At 37.6% G+C, this 26,532-nt stretch overlaps 1 protein-coding gene across 6 annotated transcripts in view; it reads left to right on the forward strand.

The window, feature by feature from the left end:
- ZNF385B (zinc finger protein 385B) overlaps positions 1-26,532 on the forward strand; it is a 157,609-nt gene that overhangs the window by 101,553 nt on the left and 29,524 nt on the right. For 5 of the 6 annotated variants that reach the window (XM_053983008.1, XM_053983011.1, XM_053983013.1 and 2 more), the window contains 2 exons: positions 2,252-2,382; positions 19,908-20,018. In XM_053983008.1, the coding sequence (XP_053838983.1) occupies positions 2,252-2,382; positions 19,908-20,018 (242 nt within the window). The remainder of the gene's footprint in view (positions 1-2,251; positions 2,383-19,907; positions 20,019-26,532) is intronic. The other variant, XM_053983014.1, reaches the window with a different exon arrangement.

Consider the following 26,532-nt stretch of genomic DNA (forward strand, 5'->3'; position numbering starts at 1 on the left):
GAGGATAGGTCTTCTTTAACTTCACAGATCTTTAATTGCTTATGAACTTGAAAGAGAAGCTTGCAGAAGTTAGATTGATGATGGCCCTTTAGGTAATTGAATACAACATAGTTCCTGTTTGAATGCAACTCTGAAATCCAAATTATGTAAATCTACTGTTTCAGAACCAGCTAGTAGAAATAATCATAATTTTTGCAGTTGAAGATATTTTCTTTGGATAAATTCTCAGACACGCTGCTTTCCTATTGGTTCATCTTTTCCATTATGGATATGAATAAGAAACTATAGGCATGTTAGCCTTTAGCTTTTTGACGTTTGTGACTCCACTTGAATAAGCTTTGACGTACAGTTAATTAGGCACAACTGTCAATTAGTCTCATGGGCTCATGCAGGAAAAAACTTGACATTTATGAAAGTATTGGGATAGAAGAAGGGAGAAAATAGTCTGGGAAAATTTCTCAAGCATATTTTTCCTTTCAAGTTGTGCAGTTCTGTTGGGATGGTATGAAACATTCTCTTTGCATGGCTGTCATTGACCCATCTTTGTGCAATCATGATGCTTTTCCTGTAGAAGAAACAGAGAATAGATTACAGCCTGCTATTCATGTGCTAGACCATAACACAATGTTTACTATGCTGCAGCTGAGATCAAAATGACTGTCTCTCCAGCATCAACAAAATTGGAGCTCAGGGCTAGTTGTAAGTGTTTGTTCATCCAAAAAATCCATGCAGCCCCATCTGGCTTCTGAACTTAGCTTTCCTCTTGGATACCATGAGATGGGCTTGAAATTGTGACTGTGGAGAGAGGACAGTGAAAAGGAGGAAAATCTCTCCTTTGCCTTCAGTTTTGTGTGTCCTTAATAGGCAGAAAGGCAGATCCCTTAATGGAAAACTGGTGCTCATGCAGCCCATACGGATTGCCTGGCATTTTGCAAGTGGCTACAAATGATTTGATTTTATGGGATAAGAGAAGGAAAATTGCTTGTTTACTTTTCTAACCCCTCCTTCTAGCTCCCTCTCAGTTCCCCTCCCCTTCCCTCCTGCCCATCCCCTTCCTGGCTGGGTTAGAAAAGCTCAGGTATTTTCTGTGGGAAAAAGCTCAGGTATTGTGTAAGCTGTGCTTGAGACAAGGGAAGCTCCTAAGAGGCCTGTAATGCTCCCAGCTGCTGGCCACTGCTGAGTGGGAGAATTAGGTAATTATGGAGAAAATGTGACAGAGGTAGGAGAAACAGAGTGACTCACCCTCCTTTAGAGGTGTGGGACACTTGTGTTCCACTGCCTGCTCCTGTTGGTGTTGAATTATTTATTCAACCCAGGAAGGAGACACTAAGAGGGTTTTTTTTTTTGTGTGTGTGTCGTTTTGGTTGGTTTTTGTTTGTTTGTTTGTTTTTCACTTTGTATTTCAATGAGGAGAATTTTATTTTAAATCTATTTTGTATCATTTCAGGGGAAAAAAATACTCCCACAGGCATAGCTGGGAGCTGTGTGCTAGGCACACTTCTTGTGTGAATAGGGTACATAGCTAGTTAAAAATGACTATTTGGACATCTGTGCCTGCCTATTCCTTTGGGATCTTGCTGGGCGATGATTCTTAAGTGTATAGAGAAAAAAAAAATTCAGCAAATAGATTTCTAGAAAACTTCTGTTTGGAGAGATCCAATTTAGAAAATAGTTAGCATTGCTTATAAAGAATTGTGTTAATCTGTATGCTAGCTGATTTTTTAATTGTTGGCTGTTTCCTAGTATTTGCCTTGCACCATAAAAAATGCAGATTTTTACATGTTCAATGAAATGGTGTTTGTGTAGCACCTGACAGTCAGAAGAGGGAAAAAACTAACATGCAGTTCGCTATTTGGAAACAAACCTCTGGATTTCAGCATACATGTATTGTCTGTGCTGGCTGATCTAGTAGGCAACCATGAATTGCACAAGCATCTGACTTTCACGGGCACCCATCCTGGCCTTTTTGGCACAAGAAGAATTTTGCAGCTGTAGAAAGGATTTATTCTCCCTGCCAGTGTGATTTATATACCATATGTCTTCTCTTCAACATCTGAGTATCCATGGCCATAGGGAAGTGCTCTGCCTCGTCTGTACTGTGTGTAAATAGGTTCCTTTTAATGATATTAACTCCTACAGAGCCTTTTCATCATCCCCTGTATAATTTTTTCTTGGCAGTTGTGTCAGCTATACTCTGTGTGTTGCAGAAAGGAGAATACCATGAATTCCTGGTTTTGTTTGCTCTTGGCAGGCACTACTACACTTCCCACCCTTGTGCGCACACCTACCTTGATGATGCAGCCTCCCCTGGATATCAAACCCTTTATGTCCTTCCCTGTGGACAGCAGCTCTGCTGTTGGATTCTTCCCAAATTTTAACACAGTAAGTAAAGGTGTTTCCACATTTAGTTTCAGTGTATGCTTTCCAATCTGATTCTAATATCCAGTACTGAAACTGCCTTAAAACAGTGCATTGCTTACACAGTTCTAGGGAGCCCTTTTTTTCTGTGCCATGGTGGTTGCTTTTCCCCCTGTATGAAAGGCTTGGAGTGGTGTCCAGCCTTCTCACTGTTAACAGGGCTGATTGATTTTTAACTTGGTCTCTTGAGGTGGTGTTTGCACATTAAAAAAAAAAATCCCTATGCTATGCTAAACATTTGAGAAACAATAGAATGATTTGGAGCATGTGTCTGGGTATGTGTATTTCTATATGCTGTAAAAAGGAAAAAAAATAAAAGCTAATGGACAGACAGGTGTGACAGGTAAGACCTACATCCTACACTGCTGTGAATTAAGCTGAGTCTAATACAACAAGGAAAGCAACTGGAGGATATTGTTAATTCTGTATAATTTCAACATCAGAGTGTAAAACTGTACAGCCAGCCAATGTGGAAAATGTGAACCTGTTATTTTTACTTTATGGTAAAGCATTTTGGGGTTTTTTGAAACAAAAAAAAAAATTGCCAAAATAATACTTCTGTGGTTCTTCATGTTTATCAGAGCAGCAATTAAAAAAATACTGTCTTCTGTACTTCTCACTACTTTATCAGCTCATAAAAAGGCAGTGAGTGTTATCTAAAGGCTTGTTTGCCATCACATTTTAGCTTAAATGTTTAAGCTAATGGCAAGAGGAAGGAAACTTGTGAGTCATTCCTGCCCAGTCAGCGGGTACAGTGTGTTTGGAGGTGACCGTCACCTGAACTGCTGCACACTGCTCTTGTCACCGTGGTGCGGGGGGGCGGAAAGGGGAGCAGTGTCATCACCACCACAAAGTCACAAGCTGAGCCACTGCCAAGTGTCTCCGTTCCCAAACTAACTGTCTGTCTGAAATGAGAGCAACAACAGCATTATTTTTCTTCATGTCAAACAAATCCACCTTGCTGACAGGCCTGGTGCTACAGCACGCGGGGTTGGGGGCGGTTGTGGGGTGACATGTGAACCCGCTTCTCTCACGTGTCAGCAGCCCAAGGTATGAACAGCAGCAAATGTTACTAATTCATTGCAAAACATGTATGGGAAAAATGTGCGTTTATCAGGGTGATGTGGGGGTGTGCATTTGCACAAAGATATAAAAGACTAGAAAAAAACAGGTACGTTAAAAGAGCAGGTTCAAAACTCAATACCATGTTAAGGAGGCAGTGTGTCATTACCATATCTAGGCATGATGCAGTTCATATTAATTTTCCATCTTCTTCCTAATACTCTCAGGAACTTTGTTACTGATTTGTTTGCTTTCTAGTTGCACAGGTTTTCTAGGTGAGCTTTTTCACATAACTGTTCATTATGAATAAGAGAAACTTTTCTTTAGAGATGCAGTTTTAGAGTCAACCATCCATTATTTGCTTTCTGGTGGGATTACTGAATATCAGAGTTGTAATAACTTCTAGATACAGATTAATTTGTATATTTACATAGGTTTTGCCTAGTTTATATTTATCTGGGTTTCCTTTCATTTGCCTAATTTCTGGCATGTTTATAATTGACAACTGTCATTCCTCTCCAAACTTCTGTAGATTTGATTAAAAATTAGACCTGGAGTAATTAGCAAACATTGTCAACTTGGTGTCTACTTCCTTCCTTGGAATTCTTGATAATTATATAAGATTATGCTGCAATACACCACAGACATTGCATATTTAAATTCTTTATTTTAAGAAACAGTGGTTCAGTACTTCTTTATTTCTAATTTGCAGACTTTGCCATTTATCTTGCAGGTATTGATTTTCCTTAAGAGTCTTTCACAATGGACTTCAAAGCTCATTGGAAAGCTAAATCATTCATGATTATCTACTGACAGGCACAGTGAATGCCAGCTGTCATGCACTTCCTTTATTTCTAACTTAGCACAACCTTTGCAAATGCGGATTTCTAGGTTTCTGTATATGTAGTTTTTTCTTTTTCCTTATTCATTCCAAAGTGGTGGCAATAGTATGTAAAAGTGTTTAAAACAATTTTTCCAGAAGATGATTTTGAGTTATAGAAGCAAAATCCAGTTGATCCATAACATATGTATCATGTAAAGAACCACAATCCTTTATATTGTGCAGGAAGTGACTATTAGAAGAGCCCAAAAAAGCCATAATTTGCTTTACGGATCAATCAGGAAATCCATGTACTTCATTCGTAGGAGGACTTGTCAAGGACTGCAGACAGGGAAACGTCCAGTGTGCTTCCCTTCATCGCCTTGCCTTCCAAGGGACTGAGGGGACCTTTCTGGGGTGCTGGTTCTGCTTGCATGTGTTCACTGAAGGTGGCAGAAAGAAATGGTCTGAGACAAATCTTTGGATCCCCCTACATTTTCAATGGCTGTCAGACAGAAACATTTTTCTAAACCTTGCCAGGAGTGGTTTCTAACTTAACATCAGTGGCCTTAAAAAAAGAAAGTTTTGCATGGGAGCTTAATACAGTAACTACTAAGGTAGAAAAACAAGGTAAAATGTATTAACTACAAACATCTTCAAAGGAACACCCCCTACAGTTTTTTTCCCAAAAGAACTTGCCTTACTTATGGAAACATATTTAAAATCTGGGGTAAACCATTTCTTATTTCGTTAACTTTGACAGTTTTCAGTTCTGAAAACATCTGTGATTCTCCAGATAAAACATTAGTGTTCCCATTTTGTTTGTGGAACTGTTTTGATCCCTAGCTTCTCTCCACAAGAGGTACTTTCAGCTGAAGCAGTGAGCAGACCCTGATTTTGTAAAAGCAATAGCTACCCCAGTCATATCTTATTTTCTTGATGGAATTGTGTGATTTAGTTTAAGCTGTCTCCCATTTGCTTCTCTTATATCACTAATAGTTTGAAATATGCTGTGGATGTATGTACAGTAATTGCCAATTCATGCCCCAATTAAATTTGTCTTTGTTCATTAGGACTTATTATACAGGAAAAATTATTTGGGGAATGATTGCACTAGCTCACTGGATCCATATCTTTATTCCTCAGTAAGGGGAATAAAACATTTCTGTTTTAACAGATCAGAGGGAAGGGGGTCTTGTAAGGGCAGGATGAAGGATTCCAAGCGAAGAGGTATTGCAGAAAAGGTGCTGTCTTCCCTGGTCTTTTCATATCAGCTGCAAGTAGTTTTGTCAGAACAGCAGAGGCATGATCAGACTGTCAGAGTCTGAGCCTGAGTTGCTGCATGGAAGGACAAACCCTCTGTCAGAAATGCTGCAGCAGTGGATCCAAAGGTGACATCACGTTTGTCCTGGCATCAGGTTCCAAATGGTCTTTCTCAATATCCCTCTGTCTGAAATGCGGAGCTTGAATCATATTATCAGCTATTATTACTTAAAATGTTCTTGTTTATAAAAAATTGGGAACCATCATTATAGGAACTTCCCAAATTGGTACTTCCAGTTTGAGGTGGATGCGGACCACAAGGTATTGTTAAAGCAGAGTTTTTTTCAGCATACTAAAATGACTATAAAGAGGCCTTAACAAGTTAACAACTTGTATATTGATTACATTCAAAAATATGTAAGTCAAGTATATTGTCAGTGGAAATCACAGGTAAGTTTACTGTGAACCCTGTTGTGTGTTTATTGTAACATAATCTTGAATTTTACACTTGCTGGCTTCCGCCACACAGCTTTACCTTCTGTACCATTCTTTCTCTAAACATCCCTGATTCTTTATCTCCTATCATCCATCTTGTGTACTGAATGATGAGAGGATACTTTGTGATCACGTCTTGGTACATGTGCTAAAGTGGCTGAAAGCCAGGATTTATCTTGCAAGACTGAGATCACTGATCACTTCACAATCATTGTCTCCATCTCCCGATATAAAGGTTGTGTACTCCCGAGAAAGAGAGAGCTCAAAACTCTGGCATATTCTGCCTTGTCCTGAGATGGGAGCAGTACTGCATGACTCACATTTAGTTGAAGTAGTACAGCCAGGGACCTGTCAATCTGCACAAAAACATTATCAGCAGCTTCTCAGATTCTATCATCATAGAAAATAATCAGCAATTCATATGCTTCTTTCTGAGTTTGTTATGGCCTCAGGGGTAATCAAAGATTAGAGCATCTCTTGTAGCTTTCACATTAGTGAAACATTTTGCATCTAACTAGCCCATGATTGGTTTCTAAATGCTAGTTCATACCCTTCATGTTTTAGAGGACACATGGGTTAATGTGGCCTAGTTATTGCTCCAGTGTCTTACTTCTCAAGTAGCTTTATGCTGATTCTTTATATTAGAGTTCTCTCAGTCCCCTTGCAAAGTGGACCAGAGATATTTTACATCTGCCAGTGAAGGTGAGCCAGCTGGAATGTGCTACAGGAAGGGAAGAGGAGCTGACTAGTAACTCAGTCAGAAATTTCTGACTCTTCTCCAACATTAGCCCTGCCTGGACTAAGTATCTCTGGCCTACCCCCAAGACAACTATGGGGAGGAACTAATTTTCTCTTTCCTCTTCTGCATTTTCAATTATTGCATTTTTTTTGCTGCCTATCTCTTTCTCATTTGAAGGGCCCAGTAATCACCAAGGCAGAAGCTGAGTTCAGCAGATAAGAGCACAGGGCACCAGTATCACTGGCTTCACTCGCCCCTCTGTGCCAAGTGCCTCTTCTGCCTTTTTGGCAGAACTCTCTGGCTTGGGAGCTTTCTCTTTCCTTAGCAGGGTCTGAATTCAGCCACTTAACACCCTGCTGCAGTGCCAAGGTATGCTTTGCAGCCCAGGATTGTATATGGCAGGAACTGATTACAAATGCAGCCAACTGGATGTTGCCAACCCGTTATCTACCATCCTTTTTATCCAAGTACCCTGTCCCTGTGCTCTGAATTCCCCTTTTCTGGAGTGCTGGAGGGAAGTGACCTTTTCTGTTCCTCTCCATCTGACTCCAGAGAGGAGGTAAAATTTTTAAAGAGCCATACTTTACATTCATTAACTGCACAGACAAGAAATTTAAGCAATTGACTTAGGAGTGGTGTTTTGCAGGGTAGCTGGATATTTTTCTTTAGGATTTTTGTTGGTTGGAGTTTCTTTAATTAAGAAATGGTAATGTTGTTTGTAAGAAAAACAACATTATACTCTTTATAATAATGCAGGCACACAAGGACTTCAAGTTTGCCTTCCATTACTCTTTTGAAAACTTAAAACTATTCTTATTACACTTTTAGTTGTTACGGATATAAAAGTTCACGTTTTTCAAGTCTTAGCCAGAATCATCCAATTCACAACATGAGGAGTCATCCTATTGCCATTTATTAAGGGAATAAAAAAAGTAATAGGTATTTTCTGAGATACAGGTGAGGAAAGCACAAGTTCAGGGACCACATAATCACGCCCAGATTCTGTCAGCACAGACCTCTGTTCTGTGGTTAGTCTTTGTTATCTCTTCTCCAAGTACCTAGCTACAGAGCCCCTTTACTCTCCATGTCATCGTTTTCTCAATTTTTTGTAGTCCCTTTTCTTTGTATCTTTAGGCATTTTTTACCAAGCCAGGAATCCCTCTTTGTCTTTCTATGGCTTTGAGGCAAAGCAGCAGAGAACTCTTTCAGCTGTGGTAGGAGTTTTTTGAAAAATTCTTCTCAGCCTGTGGAAGCCCTGAAAAATGTTTATTGAAGGTGGTATATTTTTCCCAAAAAATACCTGAGTCTTTTCCTGAAACTTTCAAAAACCTCTGAGCTTGAAGAAAATACCTAGCAAGATACACTGAGTTAGGAATGGGGAAAAAAGCTGCCAAAAACAGGGGGTTGTCAGTTGAATTTGACAGATTTTTCAGTTTCTGGTATTTTAACAGAAAGATGCAGGTTCCCTAGTTCCTGTCCTGAATCTCTCAAAGAGCAGCTCTGTAAAATTGGTGAGCCTAAATAAGCACTTTTCTGTCTCTTCTTCTGGTATATCATGCATATAATTATGAGGGGGGAAACGTTTTTATTAAAAGAATACAATCGGGCTTTAAGGGAGAATCTCTTCAAACATTAAATATTTTATAGATTTTCCTATTGCTTTTGTATTTTTTCAAAGAGGAATTGGACGGATGAACTTCTTTCTCAGTTTCCAGATCAGCAGCCAGATAGGGAACCCTGTCTCCAAGGAGAAAGTGCACTGACACGCACTGGTGAGGAGCAGAAGTTACCAGGTGCAGCCTTTCCCTACCCCTTTGCAGGAGTCTGGCATCCACCATGTGGATTTTGAAAAATGGTTTCTAAATTGCTGCATTGCATCCATTATTGCATGTAAAAGTAATTAAGTCATCCTAGTTCTTTAAAGAAGTACAGTTTCTGTGTACAAATCCTACAATTTGCTGAGTCCTTCATAAAATCTGGTCCTTGGCTATGTGTTTTATGTCTTTCTTAACAAAAAGCTTGGAATTACTCTTTGTTACATTTCAGCAATATTAATTTTTTTACTAGTCAACACAGGAAAGTTCAGAAGCCTTTATGTGCATTGAATTGCTTCCTTCTCAAGTTAGTACTATGTTCCTGATACAAGAAAGCTTTTTAAAAGGAGAGGGTTGTTAATCGTAGATATTTTAGGCATTAGGTAACTGATGGATGTTTTGCCAATAGACTGTGATTAAAACATCTCCCTTCAAAACAAGCAGTCACAGAATTGTGGTTTAGGAAAAGTAACGTGTGTTTTACTGCTCTGTTTACAAAGTTTTTGCTAGTTCCTAATTACAAACCTAAGTTCTACAAGTTATAGGCAAAATTCTAGAGCAGTTTTAGAGAAAAGTAATTCTCTATAGCTCTGATGAAGTGGCTGCTTTTGCAGCATCCTGGCTGTACATGGTGAGTTTTGTGAGTTTTGTACATGGTGAGAATTGCTGCAATAATTATTAGTTAATATATTATAAAAATGTAGCAAAAATTTAATTCTTGTCATACTCATTCCTTCGGAATGTGGGTGTACTTGTAATCTTTTAATCTCAATACAGTCAATTTCATGACAATCTGAAGGTACCATATAGCAATTTAAAGCCACACTGCGAAACCTGGCTTTTCTTTGCATGCCTGGAAACCAACACTGGCCATGTTTGGAGCACTGAGCAGCTTGTTTCAAGTAAAAGAGCAAGGCTGATTTGAGTAACTGTGCCTTTCAGACCAGTCTTCTCTATATTCTGTCCATTCTCACCATGAACTTCAGCTGCTTCCCCAGGTTACCACTAGGGAAAGAGCATCTCATTTCTTGCCTGTGTATTTGTTAGACAAGACAGGTTTCTCCCTGGCTTTGTTTCTCATTTACTTAAATTTAAAGAAAAAAACCCACCAAACACAAAGAACAAACCCAAACCAACAGACTTTGATACTACATTAAGTTTCAGAGCAGGCTTAATTAGAGGAACCCTTTAAAGATTCATATCTAAATACAGTGCTCTTTTAATCAAAAGCATTTTGAAGTTTGTTTATGTTGTGTATGTTGTTGATAAAAAACCCAAAACAAAATCAAGAGAAACAAACCTAAACCAGAAATATCATTATTAATTTTTAAGTGAAAAAGGCCTTATTTCTTATATATGGTGAAAAGCAGAAGACAGCTGTGAAAATAGTAAGGCAATTCTTGGTTCTGATTTGCTTCTCACTTATATTTAGCCATTTGATATATTCACATTCAGGTGTCTATATACACATTAATTCTATCCTCTTATTAGGGTTTTTTTTAGTATGTGAAAAGTGATGATATTAATTAATTTCATAAGACTAGATTTCTTGTGTCTTTATTCTCTCCTGTTCACAGAATTGATCAAAAGCTTTGAATTTGTCCCTAACCTCTCAGCATAGTTCATAGAACTGTAGTGGAAATTCAAGTGTTCCTAATGCAATACCATTCATCTTTGTGTTTTGGTGTTCTGGAGCAGCCTGGGAGCAGGAAAACTCATCAAAACTTAGATCAGACTTTTAAGTAGAAAAGGGTCACAGCTAAGGACTGTCTCAAAGATGAAAGGAAAAATCAGGAATCTTGTTTGCCCCATGTGTTAACTAAGCTCCTTTTCTGAGTACAAGCTCTTAGGCTTGGATCTTTTGGCAGGATTTTGCTGGAAGATATTTTTTAATATTATTTACCTATTTATATTATTTTACTGCCAGTTGGTAATAGGTATTGTAACAAGAATAGTTTTGCTCTCAGAGGATGTTATTGGTTTGCTTTTCAGCAAGTCTCAAACTACAGTATTTTTTTTTTTTTTTGCTGGATCTGAAGGCAAGACAGTAATTTTTTTTGTTTAGCTGAACACAGCTGAGTGCTCTGAAAAACAGCAGCTTTAATAATAAATAGCAGTTATATAACACCTATCAGATGATTTTAACATGTTATTTAGACCCTTCAGCTTTTTTTTATGGGGTTGCAAATATTTTTATCCCCATTTTACAAATGAGTGATATAAGACTCAGATGAAATGACTCATGTACAGTTAAACCTATGAACCAGCATAGCCACAGAGGGAAAGAGACCAGGCTTATTCCTTGAGCTTAGCCATTGGATTTAGACTTTGCTCTTTTTCTCAGGTTTGGTCTGTCATGATCCCAGCAGTTCATTTTACACATACAAACAAAGTATTGCACAATGGTAGAGTAGGAATCTGGATGGATTAAAAAAGAAGCTGCCCAATACATAAAGCTAGTTCAGTTTCATATAATAAAAAGCACTGAGCCACAGATACTTGCTTTTTTTACTTATTCTCCATTTCTTTGGTGAGGAATTCTTTTTTATCCTAAAATATTCTCAGCAGCTTTCTGTTTCTTTATTTCTGCCATAAAAATCTCTCATCTCGTCTTGAGCAGAAAATTTGACAATTTTTGCCATAAAGGTTAAAACTATTTTTGGTGTTCTCATAACAAACTCAGTCCTTTAATGTATTTCTATCCTTGCTTGAGAATAAGCTTTAGAAGAAGCAGAGACCAGATTTAGATTTTTTTTTTTTTTTTTTTTTTTTGTTGTTGTTGTTGTTGTTGTTGTTGTGGCTCAACAATTTTTTATTCTTTGGGTCAAGTACTTCTATAGGAATCAAATACTACATTTTCATAATCTTTTACACAAAAATTTCTGGAAGAGCAAACAGCAGTGGTATTTAACTTTCTGAAAATTTAAGACTAAGACTATCCTGATTATGATTTTTTAACCCAGAAATTGTTTTTAACATGCAATAAATATACAAGCATGAAGGGAAGGAAGGGCAGAGGAAATATTCACAGCACTGAAAAAAATAGTTTAGAAGTGTTTTCTCAGTTACCTTTTGACCTCTGTGCTTAACCATATCACATTACATGGAAAGAAGAGAGAGGTAGGAAGAGTTGAAAGTTTATTTATCTTTGATTTTGATTTTTAATATCAGTTACTTGATTTAGGCTAGAGCAGTGCAAAGACAGAGGAGGCCAGAAAAGCAATAGGTTAGAAAATCCTTGGGTTTGTTTCAGTCGTTCCTTTGGCTTATGTTGGTCTAACCCATGATTTCAGAACTGGGTTAGGAGAAAGAACATTCTGCTGAGAAGACTGGGATTCATCAGTAGCCTCTGGATCTTGTTCTGACAATGGTTTGCAAATTCCTACGTGCAAACCTTACTGAAAGCAGTCACTGCTTCAACGTAAGATTCCCAGTGTGGTGCTGGTTTAGGCCTCTACAAGGCTGGGTCAGAAAACATCCTGAGAGAGAGAAGGATGTGTGATGGTGAAATTGCTTGTGCTAGCACACTGGAGGGATAAATGTGCATGTCAGTAAAGATTGTAAAGCTCTGCTTCCCAAGTCGATGCTGGGGAATGATGATGAATGCATTTCTTGTTAAAACAGAAAGGATGTAAATAGGTAGCTAAAGAGAAAGTATATTTGAGCATGTCTTCTGACTTTCAGTACCTGGACTTCAATGGTGTATTGAAAATCTGAAAAGGAGTTGGAGAAAAGCTAGCAAATGATCAAAGTTTTTATTGTGAGCAGCTTAAGGAGTTTGGTTTATCAAAGAGAAGGTTAAGAGCTGGCATGATGGTCAGTGTATGAGTGCCTGCACGATTCAGAAGGTGTTTGAGGTTTGAGTGACCTTTAACAGAGCAGCACAACTAGATTGAGGGGCTTATAATAACTCAGCAAGTATTGCTTCCACAGTCATGTAATTTAACTGGTTTGGAAACTTTTAAATCAAGCTGTTGAGATGGGGTTTTTCCCTAAAATTTAGGCTCTGGTTGACCACAAATTATTGGACTTTGTAATAGGAAGGACTGAACCTTTTCAGTGAATGAAATTGTCGTAATTTTTTCAGGAAATCAGATGTAATGGCTCCCTCTGGCCTAACCCAAATCTGTAAATCACTTCAGAAATCACTTGCAGTATTCTGCGTGATTGTGAATGCAGGCACACAAAGAGAATCAGCCTCTTTTTCATTTTTCCATGCAAACTTTACTTTAAAGGGGGAACATGCAAGAGGGTAGCACACCCAGAGGCTCTGCATTATACCACAGGACTGGATATAAAAATGTAGGGAGGGAAATTTAACTGCTGGAAGCTGGAGATGGAAAATCAATCTCTGAAGTCCAGGGATATAGCCCTGCAACTCTGTTCACAGAAATAATGTGGAATTTACAAAAGCAAAATCAGATGAGTGTTAATCTAAAAGGAGAATGAGGAAGCTGAATTTATTAGTATTTCTAATACTTCTTTTAAGATATAAAAGTTGTTTCCAGCTCTGGGTGTCCTTTTAGTTGTCTTGTACTAATAATGAAGTAGAAGTGTAAACACCAAAGGTGTCTCTTTCCTTGTTTATTTTCAGTACTCACTCTTATTTCAGCAACTCTTCATGGATAGCTATCGTATCTGACGTTAACAAGTGAATTACATCAAAATTTTTGGAGTTTTTTAAGATGCTTCCTGGCTGATTACACTGACTAGTAGTAGCGTGTGGATGTCACAGCTATCACAGCCACTGTTTTCCTCAGGGACGTTGGAGCTTGCTGCCAAATTGAGGGGACAGATAAACACAGTGAGAAGTTGCATTCAGAGAGAATTGCCTTCAGAGTACAATGTTGTTGTTGTATTTTAGGAATCATGTGTAGGGAAGGGAGATGCTAGTCCCTGTGGTTTGCATTCTTTCTTAGTGGATGCTTGTTTTACTGCACTTGGGGAGACATCTACTCAGCATTTTAAAAAGAAAAAGTAAAATCATGGACTTTCTGTAACCTGAGTATGGTTGGGTTTGATTTCCCTGAGATCCAGATTTCATGCTCTGTGCAAATGTGCTATGTGTAAGTACATTGAGAGCCTCCTTAAAAAAAAAAAAGTGATTCAAGCAACCCTCAGCTAGACCACAGGACTGCAGTAAAAATAAAACTGTATAATGTTTTAAATTAATTATTCTTTTTGTTCAATGAAGTATTTGCACAAGTCTGCAAATCAGCTGCTGAGAATTTGAGTCACCCCTGGCTTGGTTATTGGCTATTTACATCTGCCTGTTTTTTAAGAACCCCCAAAATGTTGTGAAGACCACAGGGACAGAGGTGTAGGGAGGTGATGTTTAGAGAGCTGCAGGTTCACACTACAGAAATACATCTCTGGAGACACTGTGCTACTCAAGGAGAGCTGATGCACAGGGAATATTGATGGCTTTCCTGCAAGAAAAGAAAGTTGTTCACATCACAGAGTGATTTATGTTGGAAAAGACCCTGAAGATCATTGTGTTCAGCCATTAAGGCAGCACTGCCAAATTCACAAGTGAACCATATCCCTCAGTGCCACATGTACTCGTCTTTTAAATACCTCCAGGGATGGAGACTCCTCCCATTTCCCTGGGCAATGTTGCAATGCTTGATAACCCTTTCAGAAATACATTTCTCCTTATATCCAGTCTACGCCTCCCTTTGTACAACTAGAGGATATTTCCTCTTGTCCTGTCACTTGTTACTTGGGAAAAGACAGTGACACTCACCTTGCTACAACCTTTCAGGTAGAGCTTCATCAGTAGAGCTGGCACAAGTGTTCCTGATGCAAAATAAGCAATAAAATGTATAACAAGATTGCAGTGACTTGAACACTAAATTATGCCTAGAATTAGTCAAATGAGAAATATGTCCCCTGTTGGAACAAAAGCAGCACAAACGTGGAGAGAACAGATTTTTGCTTTTGGTTTGTGTTGGCCAAGCATTACATCACAATGTTAATGTTTCTGATTTTATGCTGGGCATTTTAAGTATGTGCTTTTGAATACACAGTATGTGTATTCACTTCTGTCACTCTTTCAGTCATTGTAATATGTACAGTTATGGTAGGGGGCTGTGTATACCTGGCAGAATTTATGATAAGCTTCTGTGTATGATCATTCTCCATAGTGGCAGTGTGCTTGGCTTTCATAACAACTGGAGCTCAGACACACAGGGAGTTTCAGAACTTAATTTAGATGTTGCACTGGTAATTTATATATGCCAGCAGTTTTGTTTTTGGTTTTTTTTTTTTTTTTGTTTGTTTGTTTTCTGGAGGGAAATACTGGATTATATTATCAGTTTCTTCCACATACAGTTTAAAACTTCTCTTTATCAGAGTAAACCAACATAGTACACTGAAGGCTAGTCTCTGTGTTTTTCAGAAACTTATTATGCCTACTGGTTAAGTGATATTGAGTTACATCTCTTGTCCCCACTGTCAATATTATGTTTACAAAAGCTTTCTAACAGTTAACTCTATATTTGACCCAGGAGTTACATCATGGTAAGAGGTAACAGGACATTCATTGCCAGTCATAATTTTAAACCTTCCTTAGGTTTAAGGTAATGCTTCTGTTACTTGCCTCTCCTCAGGATCATTGCAGTTTATTTCAGAGGCTCACAAACTGGTGTTTGTACAGTCTGCTGTATATAAAGAGATCTTTCAAAATAACCAGAACTTCAGTTTCACCTAGTGACTTCTCCCAACACTTTTTTTTTTTTTTTTTTAAATCTTCTTCCTGTGCCTACTTTCATGTCTCTTTGTAGTCTGGTTCCTTTCCCAGGATGCACCAGAAGAATCTGTGGTACCATGCTACATAGCAGGGCAGGGAGAGTTTCTGGTAGCAAGAATGGTAAGAGAATTCAAGGACTAAATTCTTGAATTGCTGATGATAAGGTGTAACAGCTCATCTAAAACTGGCTTTGTACCTGAGGACTAAAAGGGGGCAAATAGGATGCAAGTTTTTAAAACCCATTCCATGGAGAGTGAAAGGGGTTTTTTTACCAGGCAAATGAATAGATGCCTCAATAAGAACAGTATAGTAGAATACCTTGTCTGTAAACTGCCTGTAAAGTGTCAACAAAATTCCTTTGTAAAGATAAATCCATCTTTACAAGCCTGTTTATAGGGGTCAACAAACATGTGAATAAGGATGTTTAAATCTATATAGTCTGAATTACCAGCAAGGTTTTTCACAAAACCCCTTGGCAAAGATTTTTAAAGAAAACTAAATTGGCATAAGAAGACTCTTGCATGACAAAAAGATGCTTGGGAGGCAAGTGAGCTGAGGAAATTTGCTATTGGCAAAGTTCTCCAAGGTAGTGAGGAATAAGAAGGACAACAAAAATTGTGAAAAAACTTGATGAGACTGACAAGCCAGACAATAGTGCTTGGTAAAGTTACATCTAGATATTTCTAAAGTGAGGCACATGGAAGCAAAAATTCACAAAACTTGACGTAGAAAGTAGTGAGCTAGGAATTGGCCATCAAGGCTTGGGAGTGAGAGCTCAGGTTTATAATAGTGGTTCCTTGCAAACATCAGCTCAGAGTTCAATACTGATTGCCCAGAGTATTTTATATGATTCCTGTCCATATCTTCAATATATTTAATTGAATTTGTTGATTTTTTGATACACTAGAGATGGGCAACAAGCATGTAGAAAGGAATGGAATGATTTCCATACACAATGAGTAGCACAAAGATAACTCGGGATGTGGTACAGGTCTTATAAAATTGAATTTTATGAAAGTATATTTAAACAAAAATAATTTCTTGGCACTGAGGATTGTAGGCATTGGAAGTGCTTGCAAAGAGTGCAAACTGATTTACATCAGTTTCAGGGGTAACTATACAAGAGAAAGTCACTGGAATTTATCAAATACACAGAAAACACCTGAGTCTGGAAAATTTTTGTGGGAAAATATGAAAAAAGCAGGAAATACAATGTCTGTGCTTCCCCTGTTCTGTCCTGTCTGTTGCTACACTTGTATTTTCTAGGTGCCTTTAAAGTTCTTGTGGCAAATCTCAGTAGGTGTAGAGTATTTGTCTTAATCCTTGCTCTCTTCAATAGTTTGGGTGGTTTTTACGAGACTCATTGCAAAAAAAGATGGTATCTTCAACTCTCTTGGAAAGACATTTTTTAATTTAATTTTTAATTAAACCAATTGAAATAGGAGAACAATACTAACAGGTTGTTAAACCTAGCTATGGCTACCAGAGCACTATGAATTGCTTTGTTAAATCCTCCTGTAGCATAAACAGTGAAGTGCCGATTTTTATTTGCATATGTGGTAGCTGTTAGCTTGTGTTATTATTTTGTTTTATAGATCTGGTTCTTAAATACTGGTGCTCCCCACTGGGCAAACTGTGCTGTGTCATTTCCTAATAAATACCTGAACAAATAATTCTCTGCCTCTTTCCTACTCCGTCCCTCCCTGCACTGAAGAGGATAATTTTGTGTAGGGATCTAAGATCAGTTTACCCTGCAGCATTAATCTTCTAACAGAGAGATACTATTATATTTTTCCAGCGTGCTGTAATCCACCCCAGTTTCTGACATATTTAAAGTGTATTAATTGTTAATGTTGCACTTCTTGAATTCTAATCATGACCAGCTTGCATTCAGGGCTCCAGTTTGGGCAGGATCATTACCCACTCCCCTGGGGATCACAAGTGGTACTTTCTGGAGGCAGCATGAGTTGTTTTATTTTTGTGGATTTTTGTTCTTGTGCTGCTGCATGTGTTTGAAGCTGGGACTTTGTGCACAGTCTGCATTGTGTGGTTGTGAAGTGCCTGCCTCGCGCTAGCGCTGTGGATCGTTATTTGGGGTGCACAGAGCAGTCATTGATCACTGCTTCTTCCCTTTATATTTTGTTTTAAACGGGACTGCAGATACTTGTGGGCATTTCTGCTATTTCTTTTCACCGGTCTCAGACACTCCAAATGGTTGAGGTACTTTTGAACATTACTCTTTTCTTCTAGATTAATTGATTAACACTTAGTCTTTAAGTTGAAATGTAAAACATATCTTCCATTTGAGAAAAAACCCAGCCAACTCTTCCTTAATAATACAGCAATATTTTAACATGTATAATAAATGTAATAATATATATTTATTGTCATATCTATTATTGTTATGGTTGGATATTGGTGTAATGCTAGCGTCCCTATGAAAATGCACTTTTTTTAAATAAATGTTGTGAGATGTTATCAGGAACAGAGCAGAGCAGTGGATGCTCAAAAAACTTTAAATCTGCATGTATAAGTTTGATAGACTATGTCGGGCAATGCTATAAATGGTACAAGTCAGAAAAAGGGTTTTTTTTTTTGTTGTGTTTCATGCTTTTAGACTTTGAACTCTCACTGTTTCCTAGAAATAGGAGAAACAGGTAACAAGGGCATTTATTTCAGGTTTTTTTTTATTTTGTCACAATTCATTGTAACAACAATGCATCAGTAAATAATTTACTAGATGATTCCAGATGAAGTGGTTTTACTTTTGTATTGTCACGTGGTAACCCTGTGACAATGAAACACAGTATTTAGTAGCAGAAGATAAATATTAAATTACCTCTCTGGAAAATTTATTACTAATGCCATTTACAGAATCATGCATTTGGTTTAAAATGAATGCAGCAAAAAACATATGTAACCATTGTCCAAAAAAAATAAAAGTGTTTAATGTTAGGTAATATATTTGGGGAATATCTTCTCAGGCAGATACAATGCAGTAAGTTCTTCTTGAATTTGTTGTTTGTGTGTGTACATATATGTGCAGAAAGTCCTCAGTAGTGCAGGCTTCTCTGGAAGCTTAAAATTTGTACTAAGGGAAAATTAAAGTCCTTATCTTCATGTTTAGAAAGTCTAGAAGCAGGTAATTTCCTGTTCTAATTCTTCGGTGGATCAGTTACTTCAGCTGTTCTCTTGTCCTTTTGCAAGTCAGCTTAGTACCAAGTGTGTCTTGTGTATCACCTGGGATTAAACAGCAGGTTTGGTTTCTTCTAAGAGTATTGTAAAGGGAAGAAAAAAATCACTGTGGTTGCAAAGCAAGCTTCAGAAAAATCTAACTTTATAAAAAATCAAATTATTTTCTTCTGAACTGGCTTAAAAACAAAATGGGGAAATAAGCACTTATTTTTTGTTGTAAACTTCCATTTTTTTTCCTCCGCTCCAGAATCCATTCTTTACCTTAGATAACGATGAGGGATCACACATACACAGATGCTCATAGGAACATTTGGGTTGAAAGGGGTCTCAGATATCATCTGGTTCAACATCATGCTGAGAGCAAAATCAGTTGTGAGACCAGACCAGATATTTTGCTTTTTCTTTAATTAGTTTGAGTATTTTTGCATGAGGAAATGAATTTTAATCTGTATTCACATCACATCCGGAAGAATGACATGTTAGGACTGAGGCCTCAGCACAGCAGCAGTTCTAAATTCTGTTTGCTGAACACCCTGTGTCATTGCCCAGAGGGGTCTGTGATCCTGAGCATGTTCGTGACCAACAGGAGTCCTGATATTTAGCAAAGATGTAATCAGTTCTGAGTTCCTGAAAAGTTTCAGTCAAATTTAGGAGTAATATATTCATATTTTTCCCTTATCTCACATTTCTCACAATGTTAAAATGTTCTTTGAAGCATGCTAACTTCCTTGGTGCAAACATTCCCTTCATGTTCCTCCGAACTTCAGCCTTCCCATGGGCTCTGTCACTCATCAGTTCTGCGTGGAAATGCCTGGGGATTGTAACCTCTTTTCCCAGCAAGTGGTATTTGTAGCAGAGCCTGCAAAGGACCTCCTTTCACAAAGAGATCTCCAGGAGAGAATATTTTTCAAATAATTGCAAATATTTATCACTCAAAGGAAAGCATGTAGAAATAAATGACAGTGACTTGTCAGGGTGCCAAAGTGGCTTCTGTGATATGTCTGTCGGGACAGTGGGTGATAGGGGAGGGCTTTCATTTGCATTTCAGGTGTGGTCGGGGGGCCCTGCAGCCCAGAAGATATGCAGGGTTGGGGAAAGAACTATTTAATAACCTGGGGATGACAGCTACAATGAAGCTGCCTTTTTTCTTCATTAGCTTTGGCATGCTACCAATTCCCTAACCTATGTTAAATCTAATTATTATGAGGGCTAGAATCTTATTTCTCCTGTTTATGTCAAAAAAAGAAAAGAAAAGAGCTTTCTGCTGGAAGTGTCATTTTTTTAAAAATTTTTCTTCTGTACTCTTTATTGCCCTGAAAAGTTGTAAATTGGTTATTGTTTGTTCTCCAGATGGATCCTGTGCAAAAAGCAGTCATAAACCATACATTTGGAGTGTCCATTCCCCCAAAGAAGAAGCAAGTCATTTCCTGTAATGTCTGCCAGCTTCGTTTTAACTCTGATGTGAGTATTGCCAATTTTCTTCCTTATTTTTTTTTTAATTTGGTGCATTAGGTATAATTAATCTAAATATCTTTTTCCCAAATAACTCATTCCAGTTCTACCTGCATTCTGCTCAGCCTGGTGGGTTTTTTTTGTCCACTCAGAGGTAGAAGTCCATAGACCATGAACTCTTAATTTTCTTACATAGCTCTGGCATGATACCAGTGCCATGTCCATAGGTGAGATCCCATGTGACGGTACAATAACCTTCAACAGGTATTGCAAAAAGAAATGTTTGCCTGGGTTTTTTTTTTCTTAAAATAAAGGAAGTGAAGCAGAAAAGCTTCCCAGCTAGTTCTCCGGGTCATATTTGCTTTTCTTCCAGAAGAAATAGCTTTTCTTGTTGTTTAGATGTCCTTGCTGATACATCTTTCCATTTTTAAATAAAGTCACTCTTCCAAAAACTTTCATTTATAATAAATATAAACACTTAGTTCTAGCTGTCATTTTGAGTATGAGAAATTCAAAGAAACTGTTTCCTGGAGGTTAATTTTAAAAAAAAATCATTACAAAAGAGTCATGGTGTTTAAAAATGGTGAAAAAAGAGGTGTTTTTAAAATATATAACCATTTAATGTTTCTTCCTAAGTAGCTTGAAAATTAAAGAAATTCAAGGAAACTGTATCTAAGAAAATTATAACTTCTGCCAGTTAAGGAGTATGTATTTGTTCTTGAAGACTGTTACTAATGTCATTGTATTAATAAAAATAAACTCAAATTCCTAGATGTTTTTTTAATCTTGAGGGTAAGACTAAATCCTGAAGTGATGTGTTAATATTATATATTTTTCTGTCATAATTTTGGTCTCAGAAACAGTTTGCAGGCACCTCTTCCAAAGCCTTTGAGTATTTTGTGCTCCTAGAGGTTTGCAGTAAAGCACCCATACCCATGACCCTGGTTTTCTCTGCCTCTAACACTGCACTTTGAAAAGTGTCTTGTGTTTTTCCCAGTTTGCTTTTCTTGTCTAGGCTGGTAAGGATTTTGAAGCAGTGCTATCTCAGCTTCAAATTGATTTCTAAATCTGTCATCATTTGACAAGCTTATTAAACTTCCTTTGAAGTGGCAATATCTGCTTAGTTAACTCATCTCAGAAGTCATTATTTTAAATTTAGTTTGCTTGTCTTCTTTAAGGTTAAGATTTAAGGGGAAAAAAAAATCTTTTCTGCTCTGATACTTAGTTCAGGTGTCTCCTTTTACTGATTAAATCAAGGAACCAATAATATTTTTAAAATTTTCTTTGGCTTCATGGATCTTGCTTCTGAGGTGGATCCATCACCAGTGAGATGGCTCAGGCTGTCCTCACTCTTCCCTCTCCTCTTGAGGTCAGGGTCCCCCTGATGATAGGATGTGTCCCCAGAGGGGTCACTCACTTTGTGCTGACATTCAGGTGAAAAAACAGCAGTTCAGGCAGATAAATTGAACCACAACTGAGTGGCTTGAAACAAAACAAAACAAAAAAAAAAAGGCAAAAAAAGAGCTGATATGTTTTATCATTTTTTACTTCTGTCAACCAAGCAATTTTTCCTGCTTATACTTACAAAGTAGAACAAAAAGTGCATGTCATATTCTGCTTTAAATAGAGGCATCACAAAAGCATGGCAAGTTATAGCTACACTTCTTCTTCTGGGCCAGGTGTATTCAATAGGGTGGAGTGATCTATCCTTTGTTTGCTGACTGGAGGAGTGGGGAGTCAGATAGGTGTGAACCTTGTAACTGCTGAATCTTTCAGGAAATCAGTTCTACCATATGACATGCTTTTGAGTAGCATCAAACTCTGTTAATCTGCATTAAAATTTCAGTGTAGCACATTGCAGAATGAGATTAGTAGTACCATCACTCCACACTTGCAGTTTCTTCTAGCTCTACAACGCTGACATACTTCTTGTTGTTGATAGGCATTCCATTCCTTTGAACTTTCTCTGACCTAAATCATGCAATTAAATTAAATAAAAATGTCAAAACTAAACTATGAAGAGTATTTTTTTGTTTTGTTTGTTTTTTTAATTTTTATTCTCCTAAATTAATTTCATTTGCATGGTGTTTGAAGATGCTGGTTTCATTCTGGTGGTGTTTTATCAATTGCACAAGAAACACAGACAGTGGTTATTCATCTGTGAGAAGAAAATTGGTTTCCTTGCCTGCAATCTTTTCCTTGTGCTGTGGACACTCACTGGTCTGAATCAATAGACCAAAACAAAAAAAAAAAAAATCAAACTAGTCAATTTGTAGTGGTCAAACCTCCCACTAAATTAATACAGCGAATTGCAAAGGTTTTGGGTTTCTTTTGCTTGTGTCTGCACATAGCTTTGGTGAGAGTGTTCTGGCATCAGATTCAGAGGCAGGGATCTGCAGCTACCTGCAGGAATAGAAAGATCAGAGATGTGAGGAAAATTTAAAATTTAAATATTTAAAATACATTGTCTTGAATGTGGAATTGTGCTTGTTGAAGTGATGGCTTCTTTATTTTCAAAAATAAAGTTTGTAGAATGATTTTTCTTCTGCCATATAATTTGAATAGTATTTTCTAACTGAACTCTTCAGGATCTCCCAGTCTTCAATTTCTAAAAGTACAACATGAAGAAAACCTCTGTGTACAAATTATTAATTTTATCTAATCTTAACTTGATATGTCTGTCCTCTTCCAAAAAAAGAAATTATAGTATTTGACTCATACTTACAGACATTCACCATCACACTCTGCCTGTCCTTTTTTAATATTTTCAGCTGCATTTTGGTCAAATTTGAAGTTGTCTATTTTGGCTAATAAATTCTGCTACAAGTAGTTTGGACACCACTTCCAATCTCTGTCAACTCCAGGAGAAACTGTAGTATGGAAGAGATGATCCAAAGTCTCCTGAAACAGAAAAAGTATAATATCATCTCTGAAATAACAGTAAACTGAAGTTGTCTTAATAGCCTGAACTTTGAAGTCCTTCAGGAGAATTATATCTGTAAAAGTAGTATCAATATTACAGCAATGATAGCTGAGGTTGCCTTCAACATTTTTTTGCACTATCTGTTTAAGATACCCCAGCTGGAGCTCAGAGTGGGATTAGGTGCTTAAATTGAAGTGTCTTGCTGTTGGAGTATCGGAGGTGCCTGGGACATCCACAGCAGGCTGACAAAGGATACCTGAGGACATGCCAAATTAGATGGGATGCCTGCCTCTAGAACTGAACCCTCACCCATTCAATTTGCCTTCTGGTTTACTCTTTGTTCTTCTTCTTTTAATTTTCTTTCTTTTTCTTTTATTTTGAAGAGGAGAGAGAGAGAGAGAAGCAGGATGCAGTGAGGAGAAAAAGCATAGAAGTATAGGAATAGAGGAAGTGAAATGGGCAAAAAAATGTGAGGAGGGAATAGAGAAAAGGTCTCTTTCCTAAACTTGTTTGTAATGGTGGTAGATACCAGGAGTCAAGTATAGTTGAAATAGTTTAGAAATCTCATTTTAGGAAGGATAGTGTTATGAGGATTGATATTAATGATGTTGATTAAACAGTATTGTCAATGAGATACTTATTCTAGTCTGCATAAACTTCATTCTTTTATACACAGGAACATACTCTTTTTGAAAATAGTTAAAATAAAAAATGGAAAAAAGCAATATTATTCATCAACAGTTGCAATTGGATATGCTTCAGTGTTTTGGAATAAACACAGGTATTTCCATCTTTGCATCAAATTATCTGTAAACACCATGTTACTTTTTAATTTCTTCATGGTGATGACACTGCACGTGCTTCAGTGCAGCAATGACTAATGTGTCAATGAAGTTCAAGCTATGGTCTTACGTTAATAATCCATGAGAGGCCAGGCAGTAGAAGAGGAAGAATCCTCTCCATGGAACAGATTGTGATTGTGAGTCAGATTTTACAGTATGTGTATTCCACCAAGAGGAAGCAAAACATGCTGTGAAAGATCTAGCTTAACCTTTGAAGAAATACTTCGGTTTTATCCTTTTAAGAATTTGGGATTAATTACATAGATTTGTATGGTGATAATAATTATATATATTACAGACATTGTAGCAAAACCAAAAATCATCTTGAGTGAGTATTCTGGTTCTGCCCTGGACAGGGCTAATTTTTTGCAGTAGCTGGGAGAGGCATGGCCAGGGGCCTGGAGACTCTTCTACACCACCTCCCATCCTTGCTAGGAGTTGTCTTTAAGAAGGGGTTCCCACCACTTATGGAAATACGGCAGATGGAGCAGTCTTACTATTTATTATTGGGAGCTTTTATTTATTGAGAGGAATTATTTATTGTTGGGAGCTTCTTTTTCTTATACCTTTTGTTATTAATATTGTTGCTCTTACTGCTCATCTTCTTATCTCATTGCTGTTTCCATTAAATTGTTCTTGTATCAACCCAAGACCTTTTCCTTTTGTGCCTCCATTTGGAGGGAGGAAGGGAAGTGACATCTGATTTTAGCTGCAGTGCTAAACTGGGGAATACCATTCCTAAACCACAACAGTGAGTTTACTGAATCCATATGGTGCCCATAGTAGGGTCCAGTAGCAAGAGGGCAAGGGGAAAATGGCTCCTTTTTATCCCATACCGAGTCCTTCTCTGCCTACCCCTGGCTCATTCTTTCTCATTCCTTTTGGCCAGCAGAAAAATCTGCAGCATTTTCCTCAACTGGTGTGGGACAATAAGTCTCCAGCAGCTGTGGAGCTTTGGCCCCAAGATGACTATTCTGCTATGGCATCTGACAGTGTAGCTTGCAGCCATAAGGGAAAAGGGAGTTGTAGTTGGAAGGACATTTGTTTGGTTCCTGCAGAACTGCTCTTTTCTCCTTAGCTGAATCGTTACCTTATGTTCAAGTAGTTTCTCTTCTCCCTCATTATTTTTATTTTATTGTTTAGTCTTAAGGTTGTTGGGATTGTTTAGCCTGGAGAAAAGGAAGCTCAGGGGTTACCTTATCACTTTCTATGCCTACCTGAAAGAAGGTTGTAACAAGGTGGTGTCAGTCTCTTCTCCGGGAAACAAGTGATAGGATGAGAAAAAACTGCTTCAAGTTGGTCCAGGGAAGGCTTAGATGGGCTGTGAGGAGAAATTTCTTCACCAAAATGAAGTTGTCAAACATTGGAATAGACTGTCCAGGGAAGTGGTGCAGTCACCATCCCATGGAGGTATTTAAAGGATGTGTAGGACATGTTTTAGTGGTGAACATGGCAGTGCTGAGTTAACATTTGAACTTGCTCTCAAAGGCCCTTTCCAACCCAAAGGATTCTGTGATAGTCCACTGAGTTTTAGGAGCTTAGGTACTATACAGTAATGTCAGTACTAATCTAATCCCTTTTTCCAGCAGCCATGCTTCTCTATATCCAAACTTGCATGGTGCTTGGAGTCCATGTACTATTTTTCTGATTTTTGTTTGGTGGTGTCCTTTTGGTAAACAGATTTTGTCATCTGTTGATTGTGCCTAAAATAAGTGAAAATGTCTGCTTCCCTCTGCACGCTTTGTTTCTTATAGAAATATCTTTAGCCGTGGTACAGCCTGTAGGCACTGTCTTGTTCATAGGGTATAATTGGATTGAAAATAAACTTGTGTCTGCACAGTGTGTTGCTGTATGGGTAATGACTGCTAGTCAGCCCTGATTTTTGGTGTCACCTCAAAAATCAAGAGGAGACTCAAAAATCAGGAGGAGATTCAAAAATCAGGAGGAAACACCTTGAGGCAAATCAGAAAAGCAGATGTAACAATTTGGCATTAAGAGACAATGAAGGTCATCTTATTGCTGAATGCATTTAAAGCTAAAAAGATGATGTGATGATAGTGTTCATCATTTTTAAAAGCCAGAAGGCAATTTTTTTAAGTTTAGGCAAGTATTAGCAAAAGTTGACTTTGCAGATTTAAATAAATCATGCTGTCAAAAGGATAATAAACAAAATAATCAATAGCATCACATAAAAATGTACAGAACTGTCATTGTCTTCTGTCAAACATTTTACACTTTTCTTATTTATAAGACTATATTGATTCTTTGGGTATGGAGGGTAGTGAAGCAGATAGGAGGTAATTAAAAGCATAAATCTCAGGAACTTGTGAAGGTAATTTTGTGTTTTGTAGACAGAACTGACAAAATGATGAAAGTTGTTAGCTCCAACATGACAGAAATACCGCATGATTATAGGGTACAGGGTTATAACATGATGGAAGTTCTGTTCAAATAACAGCAATTTAATGGAGCTTTTAACTAAGCTTGGTAAGGTGTTTTAAATATGACTTCTTATGACATGGCTGATATTCTCACAGCTTCTTGGTTTTTCTATGTTCTTTTCAATAATAATCTACCTGACTATTTTGAGAAATTAGGTTTTAGAAACCTGTAAGGATGGGATTGAAAAACTAATGCATAGCTTTGGTCTAAAAAATGTATGAAAATGCCAGGTTTGCAGATTTCCTCAATTACATCTATTATTAATAGCAAATGAGATAAAAATCTATTTTTCAACACTGCTTCCTAATTTATCATG

The sequence above is a fragment of the Vidua macroura genome, chromosome 7 (genome assembly GCF_024509145.1).
Source record: "Vidua macroura isolate BioBank_ID:100142 chromosome 7, ASM2450914v1, whole genome shotgun sequence".
NCBI classification, from domain to species: Eukaryota; Metazoa; Chordata; class Aves; order Passeriformes; family Viduidae; genus Vidua; species Vidua macroura.